The 16,739-nt window shown below is 42.2% G+C and overlaps 1 protein-coding gene across 6 annotated transcripts in view; it reads left to right on the top strand.

Annotated features, from left to right (window-relative positions):
• The first annotated feature begins 293 nt into the window (after window positions 1-293).
• The window catches only part of nfixb (nuclear factor I/Xb), a 134,464-nt gene continuing 118,018 nt past the window's right edge, over window positions 294-16,739 (top strand). For 4 of the 6 annotated variants that reach the window (XM_019272795.2, XM_019272740.2, XM_019272727.2 and 1 more), the window contains exons 1-2: window positions 294-373; window positions 9,971-10,054. In XM_019272795.2, coding sequence (XP_019128340.1) covers window positions 371-373; window positions 9,971-10,054 — 87 coding nt within the window. In that variant the 5' untranslated portion in view covers window positions 294-370. Of the gene's footprint in view, window positions 374-9,970; window positions 10,055-13,712; window positions 14,464-16,739 lie in introns of those variants that run through there. The other 2 variants (XM_019272756.2, XM_019272732.2) reach the window with 1 other exon arrangement.

Raw genomic sequence — 16,739 nt, 5'->3', positions numbered from 1 at the left:
GAGCTGACACGAGCAGAGCGTCGACACGGACGATTTTCATGGAAATATCACGAGCTGAAAGCGAGCATAAACACCTTGCGTGAAGACGTCGGGAAGCAGAGACGACTTGGATTATACGCTCCGTCCTCCTTCGCGTCCTTCGAGAAGAGTTGACTACAGATTACCAAAAAAAAAAAAAAAAATGTTTACCGGGCAACAGGCCGTGCTTTAGGGCTCTTTTGCTTCCGGTATAAGGCCCAGCTGAACAAGAAACCGACTTCTCTCTCTCCCACACACTTTTTTTTTTTTTTTTTTTTTTTTTTTGGAAGCCGAACTTTTTGAGAGTGGAAAATGGGTCTTTGAGAGTGTTGGCACATTTCCCTACACCACAATGGTACGTGCTATGTAAACCAATAATTTGCTCATTTCTGCAGTCAGCTTTCAGATTCATTGTAGTTGTTCAGAGATTTAATGACACACAGAGAGAACTTTAAAGTCAAGTTCAGTGGGCTGACTTGCCCACTTATGATTCTTGTGTGTGTTATTATTTACTTGTGTAGCTAATGGGTAACAGTCACCAAAACAGTGTGCCAAGTCCCTCCACCTACCTGTGTGTGTTTACTGTCATTGTATTTTATTAGGAGTTTGCGTTGCTGGAGTGCTGCATGTAGATTTAAAATGATGTTTCTGTTAGAAAAACATTATTTTAATAGTTAAAAAAACATGTTGCCAATTTTTCTCTCCAACTCCCCTTTTGGCCAAATCAGTGTCCAGCCCGATGCCCACTGCCTTCTGCCGTTTTATCCACATGGAGAACATGACTCCTCTCATCGCAGTGGTCTCTGATGTGGGCCTGTCTGTGGGCTATTTTTAGCCACATATATGATAGGCGCTATCACATGTCATACAGCGTAAGCAGCTAATGAAGAAGCGTGATGCGGTGCGTTTGGAAAGGTTAGACATGGTGACATGCGCAGAGCCCCAAAGAGGCCCGAGTCCCACCTAAAGGCAAAAATGTTAACAGAGTTTGGAAATTTGGCTTCGAGAGGATGGAACTTTTTTTTTTCTTGTGCGCCAACATCAATTATGTGCCTATTTGATTTGTGCGTAATTACGCACAGCGGTTTAGAGCAATTTATTAGGCAGGTGATTTATATGTGCAATTCAGAGACATCCTGTGACATCACAAAGAAAAAGTTTGTAAAGTTAAGCTTTACAAACTTTTTCTTTTTCTTAGGGTGTGCTCACTTTTAGTTGACTTAAGAATACAACAGCATTTTATTTGATTTCACTTTTCCTTATGATATACATATTTTATATATTTATATATTTGAATTGGATGAGAAAATCTATTCTTGTTTCTTGTTTTATCCCCATTTGCCCTTCACAGGATATTTGTTTAAATTGGCATATGTATTCCCTGTGAGGTTGTAAAAACATGCATCTGAATGCAGTACTCATATGGTCTAAACTCAGCAATCAAACGTCTGTTTTATACACAATTCTGATACATATCTTACACATCCTTGACCTTTAGATATTTTTTTTATTATTTTATTTTTGGCATGGAATCAGTCAAGTCAGGCAATAGTTGGGGGAACCTCCCACATACAACCTTGAAGCTACTTAGATACCAGGAAGGGAACCCATTTGCACATGAATATGGAAGATTATTAGTATGAATAATTATTTGTTTACGAGCTTCCTAGCTGACATGGCAGCTGCCCAAGAAGCTCATCAGTAAAAATGATACAGAATTCAGGACATGCCTCACATGGGATTATCTCACTTGTTATTCTCCTACTTATAGCAGCAACACACCTCTTTTTTTAATTATTTTTTTAAGGAAATGCTATATTGTGAATTTGTGCCAAATATTTCACTTGCATGTTAGTTAGTCAGAGTGCACTGGAGGCATCTGTCAATCAGTCTCAGTGTTCCGTTTGCATCGCCCGAGGCTGATGCTCCATCTTTGACGCACATATAAACACTTAAACTCCACTTTCCTGCAGAGATAATCTCTATCTGTGGCATGCAGGTTATTGATTTATTCCAGATAGGCCCATGTTGCAAAGCAGAAAGGAAATATGATATTGTAAACATGACACATCTGATCCCAAATTACAGTTCACAGAAATATCAGAGCTCTATAATAAGCAGTATTAGTCATGTTTTAAATATATAAATATAAGTATTAATCCACCACTCTCTAATAGCCAGCATATGTGTGATTTACAGTATAGAAGCATAAAAACATACAGCAATCATGGAGGGTAAATAAATAGCTGTGTAAATAGTTGGGGTAATTGTATCCTGCACTGTGTGTGTGTGTGTGTGTGTGTGTGTGTGCAGCCCGCCTCATGATGATCAGACAAGCAGTTTTCCAGTCTTGTGTGATCTCCCTCTTGGCTGTTGCTGCCAGTGATGTCATCCTTCACTGTATACAGAATATTATGCTATTATGTTTGTCCTGGCCTTGACATTTTCCTGGAAAAATAAATAAGGCTTCAAGCAGCCCATGATAGCTTATGTGGCGTGTAAGCCTTTGCTGTAGTTTAAAGATGGAAACTCTGATATACGCTCAAACGGTGTAAATATTAGGAGGGTGAGCTCAGACAGGGTTTGTCAGGTCGATTGGTTTTTAAGCTGTTGTAACTTTTGTAGCATGGTTTAGCAGAGTGGCTGTATCGAGGATATGTCCAGAGGCGTAGTCGTGGGACTTTTCTCTGACGTGATACTCGCGTTGCACAAAATGAATCAAAAGAAAAAGACAGAAAGTGTCGCTGACAGTCGAAAAGTCGCGGACATGAATTGCTCGCATGTGTCTTTTTTAAAAGCCAGGCAGAAAAAACAAGACTTCAAGGGGCACAGCAGTGATTTCCATTTGCACTCTTGTAATGTTAGGGGACTTGGGAGACAGATTAAAACAAGAGTGGTTTAAAATTGGAGCAGCGGAGGATGAGGTATCCTAACTTAGTCACAAGCAAGCTTCACAAAAGCTAGATCCTATGATTCCCATAATGCAACTCAGTCGCATGATTCATTAAACCTTTCCCTACTGTTGTACGCCCTCATCTCCTAGACTCCGCAACCCCGGTTTGTTGCTTTAAGTGAAATATTTAAAGCCTTGAGCTTAATTCAAGATAACCCTAGTTAGAAGTTTTCACATCCAGGCTGAATAAACTGATTTGTATGTGTAAAATCAGTGGAGTGGCCCTTTAAATTTCAGGTTATTGGGTGTAGGTGGAATATAATGACATCATCGCAATAATTATAAATACACCTAAAAAGAAGAACATTTAATAATTCACAGGGTTACAGGCCAACAGAAACATTAAAGTATAACAGCTGTATTTTTAATTTGCCAATATTTCAGCCCTCTTCAGGGTCACATTTAAAAAAAAAAAGAAGCATAAATTAAAACAAAGCCGTTTTTATGAGTGCTTCCTCTTCTTATGGAGCATTTACTCTTGAAAAGATGAATGGTAATTTCAAAAAGTGTCAAGAGTGCTGCTATTAACTTATGAGTGGAGACACTTTGTGCCAGTTTGAAAGCAGCGGGGTCCCTTTTTGCAGTCCGTCTTTATGACTTGTTTCAGTGAGTTTATTAAGTCTTTAAATGAGTGATTATATCTTGAAATAAAGCAGAGCTATGAGACAACAGTTGACAGATTGCATTGACTTGTTTTAATAAAAACAGAACGCTAAGACTTCTGAGACAGATATATTTTTCGCAGTATAAAGAAAGCCTTACTTTGTCTCATGGAGGACAGGCTGATCACATAACACTCCTAACTCTTCCATCTCATTTCTAACCCTGCCTCAATTACTTTATCAAGACTTAACCCTCACATTAATTGGTTTCACAAGACATCCCAGACTGAACACCAGCTGTGTAACCGAGTAATTTAAATCTACTTAATTTGGAAAGGTGTTGGTATCTTCTGCCTTCCGAGTTTAATTTGAGAAAAAAAAAAAAAAAAATCACAACAACAATACATGTATTTTCTCTCTTCACTCCCCTCTTTAGGGCCTTAATGAGGAATTAGAGCCAATAGCATTATTCATTAAACAGAGCTTGCCAGCTATTTATCACTGTAACAATATTAGCATATTTGTTTAAATTTTCAACACTTTTTCTCCGGCATTCGTAACCAGGTTTAGCATTTTTAATAATCTGGCATCCAATGCATCGTACCAAATTGAATGCTGAAAAAGAACCAGTGGCAAGCCCCAGAAACATACTAAAAATCCTTTATAAACACACACACACACACACACACACACACACACACACACACACACACACACACACACACACAAACACGCACACTCCTCTAATTACTGCCTCCCCTGCTCCCTGTCTCATTCCTCACCTCCTGAGATGCAGGTGTAAAATATCACATTTTTCCAGCATTTCTCCCTGAGGTGGCGCTGGCTTGGACTCACACAACGTAAAAAAAAAAAAAAATCCCCTTTCATATTCCCCCACACATTTTTTTCTACAAACAAGTTCCCCCTCCCATCCCTCCCTCGCTTTGATGTGCTTGCCACATCTGCACAGGTTTGTTAGCTTGTTACCAGGTGAAGAATGAGGATACAATTAAGACTGAATGAAGTGGGACTGGGTAGGATGTCAGTCGTGTTTTGCAGGAGATGAGAAGTCTCTGATGCTCTAGAAACTGCAAATGATTAGGATGCTACAGTAGAAGGATCGGATTGTGAGGATACCTGCCCCTCGTAGATTGTTGTGTATCCATATTGAAGCCCAGGTGGTTTGTGTGCTGGTGTGTGTCTGTGTATGATCAAGAGAACGAGAGAGACAGGGGAAGGTGGGCCATATGTATATGTGCTCTGATATATCCAGTGCCATGAAAGGCAGCCAACTTGAGCATTCCCTCTTTAGATCTGACTTATTCTATATACATCGGAGAGAAGAGAGCGGGCAGAGTGCAGCTGAGGTACTGTGGAGGTCAACATTCATGTTAACTCTTTATTGTCTCCATGCCCCGTGAGAGTACATTGGCCAGTCAATGTTTTTTTGTTTTTTTTGGAAAGTAACATAACAGTTTTGGGAAATTCCCTTGTTTGCTTTTCTTTCCAAGACTGAGCTTAACCCTTAGCTTAGCTTAGCATAAACACTTGAAACTGGGGAATAGCTAACCTGCCTCCATTCAAAGTAAAAAAAATAACAGCTCTAAATCTAATTAATTAACACAAAAATGTAAATAAAAAACAAAACAACTTCAAGTGGTTTTAGCAGAGATTCATGCTTGAAAACACCCGGGGGTCACTGTGGCAGCGAGGTTGTCACCATTGTGCCGTGTAACATTAAAGTCTGTGTAAAGTCAGAATAAATGTGTGTTCTGAGTTTGTCAGACCAAAGAAGAAAGTGTTATTAACCACCCAGCCAAATTTGAATGATTAAAAATATCAACAAGTTTATGAAATGAGGTGTTAAAATCAGGTAAAAATGAATTCTCAGCTCCAGGACTGTGTCAGTCAGGCAGTCCACATGAAACGTGTCAGATGAGTTCAGAAAATAACATGACTAACTTTGAAACACTCTGAGTGAGATGAATTCATCTCCATCTCTCTGCTAGAGGTGCAGGGGTATGCTCAGGGTGGCCTCAGCGTCCCACAAAATCCTGGACTGAAAACTGGTGAAAAACTGTTTGAACCTCATTTCAGTAATATATCGTTCAAAGTTTTTTCACGTGTTTTCAACAACTATTTTCCAACATATTTATTGTGTTTTGAAAGAAATCTCAGAATTGCCCTGACACTGACTTTATTGTCCATGTACAGGTTTAATACAAAACTAAATGAGTCTGTCAGACAGCTTCAGAGGTGTTCGAAGTTGTATTTTTTGCCTTTGGACCGAGTGTAAACCCACTGTGACATCCCCCATTGATTTATGGACAACCTTTTTGAGGCCTTGAGTTTGGCATTATGCAGGAAAAAATGGTCACAAACATACTCAGATCTGAAAACATTTGAAGTGAAAAATACTCAGTGCAGTAACAGAAACTTGACTCAAATTTGATCTGGGCTTCATGAGCCTGGGGTGTTGCACTGCACAGCCTTATGGAGAATGACTTGATATGGCTAACATGTTTCCTAACATTTGCTATAATTTACACACAGAGAACTTTAATATTTCCTGGAAGTCACGTCTCTGTCAGGTTTGATATGAGTGATAGGCATACTCTGCTTTATGTTTTATGTCACTCTAATCATCGGACATAAAATAATTGACTGGAGATAGACTCCATACTGTCTGACCATATCGGGACAGCCAGTGGAGCTGCCCCCTGCTGGCCATTAGAAGGAGTGCAGGATGAGACACATTGCTGAAACTCTGACCTGTTATCAAGCAGCGTCTTCAAACCTGAAATAACTGATTTCTTCGACCTCTCAGAGGCAGAGGAAACCAGCTGTAAACACAAAACTGACATATGATCACAGTTTAGGTCGATGCAGCTAACGTGTTAGCACGCAGTTGCTAATTTGCATATCCAGCAGACAGAGCAACATTAGCATTCCCTGGAGGTCATGTTTCTGTTAAGTTCAATATGGATGTCTGAACTCCGCCGGGCATGACTGCAATGCCTTCCAGCTGTGTGCCTGTTGTAAACAATGATTGTGATTCCACCAGGAGCGTTGCAGAGGCGTTCCTCCGCTGCGCTCCGTGGAGAATCCACGGCTGCTTCTGATTTTAGATGAATGCATCATCAAGCAGCATGGAGCAGATCGAGCCGGACGGAAGTTTGACACAGAGAATAAAACACGCTGTGCAGATGCAAGGGACACAGTTTAACTATATAGCATATCCATTTTAGAGGCACATAAACGGGAGAAAAATGACAAAATCTGAGCAAACTGCTCTGCTATTGAAACGCTCCTGGTCGGATATGAAACCACAAGGAGAATGGGATAAAACGGCATCATGGCCTCGATGTCACCGAGCCGTGCCTGGTGGAATTTAGAGGTTACTGTCCTTTTAAGCTGTGTGTTGTCTCCACAAACTGCTGAGGGAAATGTTTGGCTCTTAAGCTGCCAAAGGCTTTACTATATTCACCACCTAGTCACTAACTCTGTGTCGTTTTTAAAGCCGGGCCGATATGTTCAGTTTGTTGGTCCTTTTCTGCTGCAAACAGCTGCTCAACGCAGACGGAAACATGATAAGAGGTGCGAGGGTGAACCAAAACAGTGAAGTTGTGGGCCGTGAAAATAAAACAATGAACTGAAAGATGCTGTGAACCTCTAAAGCTGAGCGGAACTGCGAATTCAGAGGATAACTCTCTGTGGGTTCATCGCTACAAACGACCCCTTTCACATTACACATTGTCATTTGATCCATTGTTCATATAAAAATATTGATTGTAGCCGCTTCCCCGGCCGAATAACAGGTGAAAAAACAAGCATTTGATTTTTCCCCTTAGGCTTGTGTCGGCAACACTGCGCGACTGTTACACAGAGTAACGTACAGAGTTCTGAGGTCACAAATGGAGCTACTTTGTACACGAGATTCATATCAGTCCGATCAGCTTACTCACAGAAAGAAAAGCACAAAGGCCGGTTTCCCAAATTGTTCTTTTATCTCTTTAATACGTCATACAGACAAAACACGGAGGCCTGAACTGTGACACTGACCACCAGCGTTCCCTCCTGTTTCTTTGGCCACCTTCTGATTGTTTGCAGTCATCAAGACATTCTCTGTGCTCTCCATTGATAAAATCTGACAACCGTTTCAGTGTGGTATTACACTCGGTCGCTGAAAGAAGTCCCAGACATCAAATAATTTCTCCAGCTTTTTAAGTGTTAATTACACAAGGCTCTGCGTCGATTCTAGCTCTAGGCTGCCCATATGGATCAGGCATATGCTGCGTATATATAGAAAAACACATATATATAATTGATACCATGCTCCATTTAAAAAAAAAAAAAAGAAGGAAAAGGGGGCCAGTGCTGCAGGGAGCTACATCAAACAATCAGTCTGAAACAAACGATGACCCTCCATGAGGTGGAAAGATATGACAGCTAGATTGATTTATTAATGTTTATTCACCTTCAGCTTGTCTGCGGCGCAAACTTTAAAATGACTACAAACTGTCAGAAAGAGGCAACAAGGACTAGCAAGCATGACTTGTGTACGCGCCATGCTCCTCTGTGATTATCAACAGGGTAAAATATATCCTTCAGCTGGTCCGGGCAGTTTAAGAGCTTAACAGAAAGCCCAGGGAGCTTGACAAGGGCACCATTTAGTGGGACAAATGGTTTCAAATGGTTTTCCTCCAGTGTTTCCCCACATATTAATGATGACAGGCCAGAGGTTGGATGCTGAGGCCGAACGCCACGAGTAGTGTTTTCTTAGTCGCTTGGATGACTTGAATTCCGACTTTTGTTTAACCAAGCGAACGCTTCATGTGGCCTTCGCTGGACGTATTGTAGAGCGAGGGAGGCTGCTCTAAACAAAAACCCAATGTTAATCTTATGTTAATGAATCGCCTGCTTGGACCTCTTGCCACAGCGATCACACACACAGATGCCCTTCCTGTGTTACAGTAAAAAGGGAAAGGGAAAAGACTCAGGCTGTAACCTCTCATTCTGGAGGATATGAATAGCCTGTGTCTCCAGCCGCAGCTTGGTTAGCCCAAGTCTGGGACTTATTATAGCGCCTGTGTTTATGCATGTGTCTGCGCATGTATTTGTTCAAGTGCAATCCCGTGTCACCGTGTGCGTGTGTGTATTTGTGTGCAGATGTAAATGCTTAAGTAACCTAATGTCTGTTTGAATTCCCTAAAAAATTGTTTACCTCAGATGCCAGTTTAAATAGTATAACTTTACATTTTGTTACTGGCTACGAGCAATGTTTGTTCCTGTTTTGGATCTGTGTTTGTTACAGCTTACGGTATGTTGAGATATGAGAACGTAAAGTTCTGGAAAACAGGATTATTTCCCCTCTCCTGCTCCATCCAGCGACTAAACTTAAAGCTGCTCTCATTGTGAGGCAAAACTTCCTTCCCCCCTTAACTCATGCAGCTATTTTCACGAGCCTCGCCATTTTTAGCCCTCGCCTAACAGGTTTAGCAGATTTCTAAAACAGACATTCAAATTCAGCCTGGCGAAAACCAATTTGTACCAGTTTGGACTTAAAAGTAATAGCCACGGGCTAGCTAACCAGCCAGAACTCCCATCCCTGATCCAGATCCTCAGTCTGTGGTTCCCTCCCATCCATGTTGTCTGGCCCGGGCTGCCTCAATTGACAGCAGAACTGCAATGGATGCTCATTCAGAGCCCAAGTCTCTGCTGGCACGTCCCACAGCATACAAATGAACCGCGCTGAATAGAAACAAACACTTAGAATAAATACTTTAGCTGCATCTCTCTGTGAATGTAGGCCGCCGTCGCAGCCAAAGGGCCTCGTGTTTGCAAATGTTTATGTGGGCAGACGTATGGATGTGCGAGTCCATGCTCAATGTGTTATATGTGTGACTGTGCATATGAGTGTGTGCGTGTGTGTGTGTGTGTGTGTGTGAATGATTTGTGCTGAATCAGTGTGCCTCTAACAGAACAGTGACCGTGCAGGTGAAACAAGCAGGGACAGGAAATGCCATTGTGTCGGAGCATTGTGTGCCGCATGGCAGCTAAACACTTTGCTCCCCATTGAAGTGGTGGTGACTGGCAGGGCCGGGGCTCAGGCCTGCACAGCATATGGGTTCAGGCAGGCGGCACACACACACGCACACACACACACACACACACACACATGAACTCTGTGTGTGTGAGAGGAACGTAAAGATGAAAGCAAGTAGTTATCACGGTGGTGGGACTTGAGGACGATTAATAAATAGGTGGATATGAGAAGGAGGAGGCAATATGAGGAGGATTCTCACATCCAGAGTGTGTTTGCAGCTTTCTGTGTGTGTTTGATGATCATAAAGACAGTGTCAACTAATCAATAAATGACTGTTGTGTTACATTTCAGGCAACCGAAACCTTTCTGTTGAATGAAGAACCCTCCAGAGGTCCTGGGATGCCTGAATGCTTTGTAGTATCAGATTCATACAGGGTATGCATCTATTATTATTATTATTATTTTTATTATTTCATGTGTTAAATGTGTTATTTGAGTCATTACTCATTACTCTGACTGACAGTCTGTTTTCATGCTCTTGGTAATTGCACCGCAATCATAATGTCATTCACAGCTCCCTCTACTCAGCTGCAAACCATTACAATCATTATTTCCACACGCACATTTAAGAAAAAAAGGGGTGGGGGGGGCTTCGCAATTCCACCGAAGCGCCCTCTCCTCATGGGAGTGAAAATGATGACGATAATGTGCAGCATGCCTAGTTGTATAAAAACCAAGACGGGATAGAGAGTTTAAAGAAAGTGAGCAGCTTTTCTAAAAAAGAAAGGGAAAAAAATCCACCCCGAGAACGAAGGCGGTGGATTTACAACGATCGACGTGATATAAAATGGTAATAAAAACAGAGGAGTGGGGATGGAGGGGGGAGGGTGAATGGGTGGGGGCTCATGTGTGGATGACTGAAAATGTGATTGTTAATGAGGTGGGAGCCGGTTTTCTAGGCTACAGTCTTTTGTTTCCCAGAGTTAAGACTTTAACGCCAAGTCTCCCAGAGAATCTGGGTTGCTACAGTGTATCGTGTGTCTCGGGGTACAGAAATGAACCATTATGGCTGTAATTGAGTAGCTCGCGCTGCTAAGAGGAGAGAGGATGGGGAGGGGGAGGAGCGACGGTGGTGGAGGAGCTGTATTGGATTCCAGGGGCCAGCGAGTTCAAGAACATCCACAGGAGGGTGTCCACCTCCAACTTCTCACCAGGAGGTCTGCTGCTGGGGTGCTCCAGTCTTGTAGAAAGTACATCATGGTCCCCTTTCTTTCTTTCTTTCTTTCTTTCTTTCTTTCTTTCTTTCTTTGTGAACGTGTGTGTGTGTGTGTGTGTGTGTGTGTGTGTGTGAGGGGTTCTTGTTTTAGTAAAGTTAAACTGAATGGAGATCTGAATTTTAGAAGTAAAGATAAAGATGTTGACAAGTAGTGTCGATTAGGGCCTGAGTTGTGAACAGGATTTAAAGAGTGTGTCACAGAAAAGAAGTCTCCATCTCACCTTTGAAGTTATTTTCAATCCTAAAACAAGAAACAAAAATGAGACTTTCAATCTCCTGCAGAAATCGACTTGTTTCCAGGGCTTCATAGAAACAAGTGTGTGTGTGTGTGTATGTCGAAACAAGACATGTTACTGCTCCAAAACCAAAAGAAAAAATGAAGCGTGATTTTGGAAAAATACTCAAAATAGAGAGAAGAAGGGATCACACACTCTGTCCATCACTTCTTCTCATATTATTGGCGACGTTTTTGGTCCTCAGAGCCTCATCTGCCAAAGTTATATATAGACAGACAGTCCGTGTGTGTATGTGTAGGTATAGGGGTCTAAATCTGTGTATATATATCTATATATCGATATAATATATATATATAAACTATAGGTTCTCACCAGGGAGAACCCACCAATCAGATGAGGCCAGAAACACTTTGCACTATACATACATTAACATCAGTGAGCTCTTCAGATGTAAAAACAAATATGTGGAACTTCCTCCAAATTCAAACAGACTTTTTTTTTATTGGTCAGCTGTGTGGACACGTACGAGGCATTTGACCTCAGTTGCTCTCAATGTACATACACAGATATAAAACAGCTACAACTACTATGTACACATGTATATATCTATGTATTTAAACAACAATAACATATGTAGACAGAATAAGAAATAAGCTATGGATAGATAGATAGAGATTTTATTTATCTTAAAGGAAATTCAAGCAAAGGATGCTGAAATAACAATAATTTATGTAGCAGGTATATTACACACACACATATATATATTACACACATATATATATTACACACACACACACACACACACACACACACACATATATATATATGCCTACAACATATATATTAACACATGTGGGCGACAGGTTTCAAAAAGTAGAAAGAGACACTGAAGTTAATATAAAAATGAAAGCAGGGAGTCTAATAATTACAATAGTTCAAAATATTTAACAGAACAGATGAAATTATACCAGGAAATATTTGAAAATAATAGATTTATTCTGGGAAATTTAAGCCCATGAGACTTTCCGGACCGAGGTCACGTGTGGAGATGACTCTGCACTGACCCCGTGTGATTTATTCACTGTAAGTAAACTGTGCGCTGCATCTGACATCTGCTCAGTCAAACAGACACGACCACACTTTTGCTTATCGGCCATGCGCTCGGTCTCCTTTAACACGCACACACGCACACACACGCAGACACGCGCAGACACACAGCCAGGTGTGCTATCATCGCTTGTTGTGATCGTTTCAGGCAAATTCTGCGGTTCATATCAACCTCCAACAACCTGTTCTCTTTTTTTCACAGCCTGAAGTAGTCCACGCGGGAATAAATTCCACATCATTTTTCTCTCTGATCGTTTATTATTTAGTTTTAATGAAACTTGCACAGCAGCTCCGGAGCTGATGGCTGGAGTCATTCCACTCTGGAGCAGTGGTAAATATGTATATTCGAAGCGTGTGAAAAAAAGCAGAGCCGCAGCGGAGCCACCAACCATAGCATATGGCTCTACCATGTGTTACTTAATGAGAGATTTACTCACACAGACCACTAAATGTGTGGCTCATTTAGGGAGCCACGGCAGAGGAGTGTTTTGCGTGTGTTGCATGCAAGTCGACTCTATAAAGGAGGGAGGGGGGGTATCCCTGACTAACCGCTCCTGTAACCTTTTGCACTTGTGGTGCTTTTAATGACTCCTCCGCAGAGAATATCCATCAGAAGTAGATTTAATACACCTGCCCGAAGGCGCATCACAAGGTGTGTGTGTGTGTGCATGTGTGTGTGTGTTATAGGGTGTGTCTGAGTGTGTGTATCATATTCACACACAAAGGAATGCTGGTGTTCTAACCCTGCGCGTCGCTGAGGACAGGAGGTTACGCTTTAGTGGCGCACATACACTCCTGACCGCACACTTTCTCCTCTCCCTCCCTCCCTCCCTCGCGTCTCTGGCTCGCGTATCCAGGCCGTGCGCACTTAATTGGCCACACAGAGCCCCCAGATCTCTTTGTTTCGCCCTGCAGAGGCTTGCGGTAGACATGCACAAGCAGTAGGCCTCGTAAATCTGTGGGACTCCAGTGTCAGGACCCGAACTTTCAGCTTCTTTACAATGACTTCAATCCCACCCGAATTCCCACTGCACCGCACCCGAGGACGCGCTCCAAGAGGCTTTTATTTTATGTGATATGTGTATCACTCACTACCGTTTGCGTGTGTGACAAGAGTTTCTGCCCCAATTTAGCACAATTGAGTATTTAGACGGCGCTCAGAGGCTGTGATTATCCGTCTGTCCTCAGTGTTTGCTGCCTTTCTGCTCGGTCGTGAACGCTGCAGTTGACTGTTTGGCTTGGCCTCACTTCACTTGGTTTTTTTAAACTACAGTTGTGGGTTCCAGACTGGGTCAAATATGGTTCAGTAAATAAATAGTCTTAACCTTAACAGCCCTGATGAGATAAGGCGTCGATTCAAACGCCTGCAGATGAACTGAGCTCTGTAAGCCTGGGCAAACTTTTAGATGTGACTCAGGAGCTGGACTCGTCACATCAGGAAGGAGCCGAGCTGATAAAATACAAACATTAGTATGTACATGATTATGCATGACCTATACATGAAGCATGATTGTCAAATCACGTTGCTGCGTGTTGCAACATCATCCAGAAAACGTTGCAGCTCTCACTAAATACACAAACTTCTTCTTTTTCTTTCCCCCCGCAGCTGTTACACCATCATCTCATCTGGTGATGCGTTTACGTGTCTCCTTCAAGTCAAAAACGTCATCTACATTGAACGCAACTGGCGCCGGGCGCCTTCCTCCGCTTGCTTGATTATTGTTTCGAATTCCATAAGTATTGGAAATGGACGGGTCAGTGAACGCAACCAAAGTGTGACATTACGGACGTAAAGGCGCGCGCGTTTCGCCTATAGCGCGTCAGAGAGTCGCGCGGGAGCTTCATGTAAAGAAAGATTCATGTTATTCTGGAAAAAAAAAGTCCAAAAAAAAAAAGTTGTGACACCTCGATGAATGTGCGCAGACATGAGCGATTAAAAAGAGGGGAATTAACCGCCTTTTTTAAGGGGGACTCGGCTGCAGAGAGGAGAGCGCTGAAGCGGCGCAGGAGGAGAGGGGAGGGAGGCAAAGTTTTTTCCCTGAAAGTTCGTGCAAGCTTTCACTTTCAAGGCGGGGTTACTGTAAGCTGCAGCAGCATGGAGTGAGAGAAACAGGACGGCGAGCGATTGCAATGCAGCACTATACCGAGCTTCCATCCAACTTAAATAAGCTCTCCAATCCTCCTTTCTAAAAATAACCATGTACTCCCCGTACTGCTTGACACAGGTAAACTGTCTTTTCTCTTACATTGTGTGGGTCGCTGTAGTGTGGGCACGCCGGGTGTGTTTTTGTGTGTTTTCCTTTTTTTCTTTTCTTTTTTTTTTTTATTGCGCCGCTTGTGTCTGTGCTGTGTGTTAATTTGACATGTTTGTTTGTCGCGTTGGAGCGTCTTTCTTCTCTCTTGACTCACTCTCAAACTTCATCCTCCCAACTCTCCGACGCTCGTCCCGCCTCGGAGCGCGTTTGTGCCGCTGGAAACTTTGTTGCGCGCTTCCATCGCACATGGTTTTGGAGAGAAAATGGCGCTTCTCCCGAAATGTATTTCATATTTAAAAAAAAAAAAAAAAAAAAAAAGGGGGGGAAAAAAAGAAGAAGTAGAAGAAGAAGAAGGAGGGGAAGCCGTGCAGGAGGAGGGGAAAGCAGAGCGCAGGGACAGACAGGCTGTGTGGACCGGAGCTTTTAAGACCAATGCTGGAAGAATTTTTTTTCCCCTCCGAGTGTCGAGGCTCGTAAGAGTTTTTGGCCGGTGAGAGGAATTGCACCGCCGCCTTTAGGGGCTGCTGTATGTGGAACTGAGACCGGGAGAACCGGGAGAGAGCTGGTGTGTGTGTGTGTGTGTGTGTGTGTGTGCGTGCTATATACTGTGAGGAATAGCAGAGGTTCTGCATCTTTTCTGGATTTTTTTTTTTTTTTTTACACTCGAATGCAACACGTGTGTAGCTGCAGGTTCCCATTGATTTTCTCTGTTTGTCATTTATTTATATTTAATCTCTTCATGGCTCTTCATGCTCCTGTCTTTCTGTTAGTTCATGGCCTGAGTGTAGACAGCTGTGAGAGAAACCTCTGAGGCATAAATGTCATAAACATTTTAATATCATATTTCATCCTCAAACATCCTGGTGCAGGATGAGCTACACCTCATTCAAACTTTATCCTAAAAAAAAGACAAAGCGCTGATTTTTTTTTTTTTTGGAGTTTTTATTTTTATATTGTTGCTGCTGTTGTCAAGGAAACAGTGAAGTGTCAGTAAATTTCCCAAAGTGATCAGTGAGCAGCTCTATTAACTTTTTACGTCATTTATTTTTGAGTCTGGTGAAATAAGTCTCTTCAGGTGTGAGGCGTCTGTAATAAAAGTTGCCTCATGAGCAGTTTTGATTTGCAGTGGAATTTAAACTGTTTTCATCACATGAAAATCCTCCATTCTTTTAAATATTCATCTCAGATTAAAAACATCTTTTGCAACATAAATAGAGGGAGAACAGAAATAATCTGAAGCTGCTCACACAACTTTTTCGCTCAGCTTTTTTGCGCCTCAGCCGTGCAAAAGATTTTTTTTACACACAGACTTATTTATATAAAATATATAAAGCATGGAACACTGTCCTTACACCAGCAAATAAAATAGTAATATGTTGCTAATATTTCCAAAAAGCCTCGTTTCCAGCTCTTTAGGGTTTTTGAGGGTATTTCCTTCATTTTGAGGCCAGCCGGTGGCAGCGAGCGTGCCCATGTTACAGCCACAGCTGCTGCAAGTCTTCAGGGTTGTCCTCTTAGAGAGCAGACTTGTTTATCCCTCATTGGCTTCGTCTGACAGTGGACTGCCAGGGCGCGTTTGATGTGTAATTCATTCCTGATTTTTACAGTGGTTTTATTAAAAGACTTTTCCTCCTCATCATCTGAGGACTGCTACCAGAGGCTGAGAGGACGAAGAAGGGAGGGAGGAGGAGGAGGAGGAGGGGGTGGGGGTCTGGTTTTTATTTCATAACACGAGCAGCTCGGACCATGATGTTGTCCTGTCGCTGACACCAGGAGAGCCAAAGCGGTTTTATTTTGAATTATTATTTTGCTGTAATTCTTCTCTTTATTGTGGAGGCTGTTAGAGGCCGACTTTAGACTGATAATAGACAGATTATTCAATCCTGACTACAAGCACCACACATATCACCTGTAGATTACAATTGGATATTTCCTTGTAGATATATTTCTGTTTTTAAAAATCGGCTCTTGGCCCTGACTTCTTCTGCCTGTATTTACCCAGCAGGCCTTTCTGCAGCTGATGACTTTATCTGCAATTGATCAGAATTCTTTCTCAGCTGATAATCTTTGCACAAAAAGAAGCTTTTATTTAGCTACATAAATTGCCCTTAATCAACACTAATTGGCAACAGAAGCTCATGCAGTGTAATGCAGTGCACATGTTGCACATAATGCTAACTTGCAGTGTGTCATTGGCTGGGCAGGAGGACGATAGAGGCGCGTGTACAGCACAGGGAAAAGCCCCC

The sequence above is a fragment of the Larimichthys crocea genome, chromosome XII (assembly GCF_000972845.2).
Source record: "Larimichthys crocea isolate SSNF chromosome XII, L_crocea_2.0, whole genome shotgun sequence".
In the NCBI taxonomy this organism is placed as follows: domain Eukaryota; kingdom Metazoa; phylum Chordata; class Actinopteri; family Sciaenidae; genus Larimichthys; species Larimichthys crocea.
Note: the sequence above shows the minus strand (reverse complement) of the source record. Positions and strands in the feature narration are given on the sequence as shown.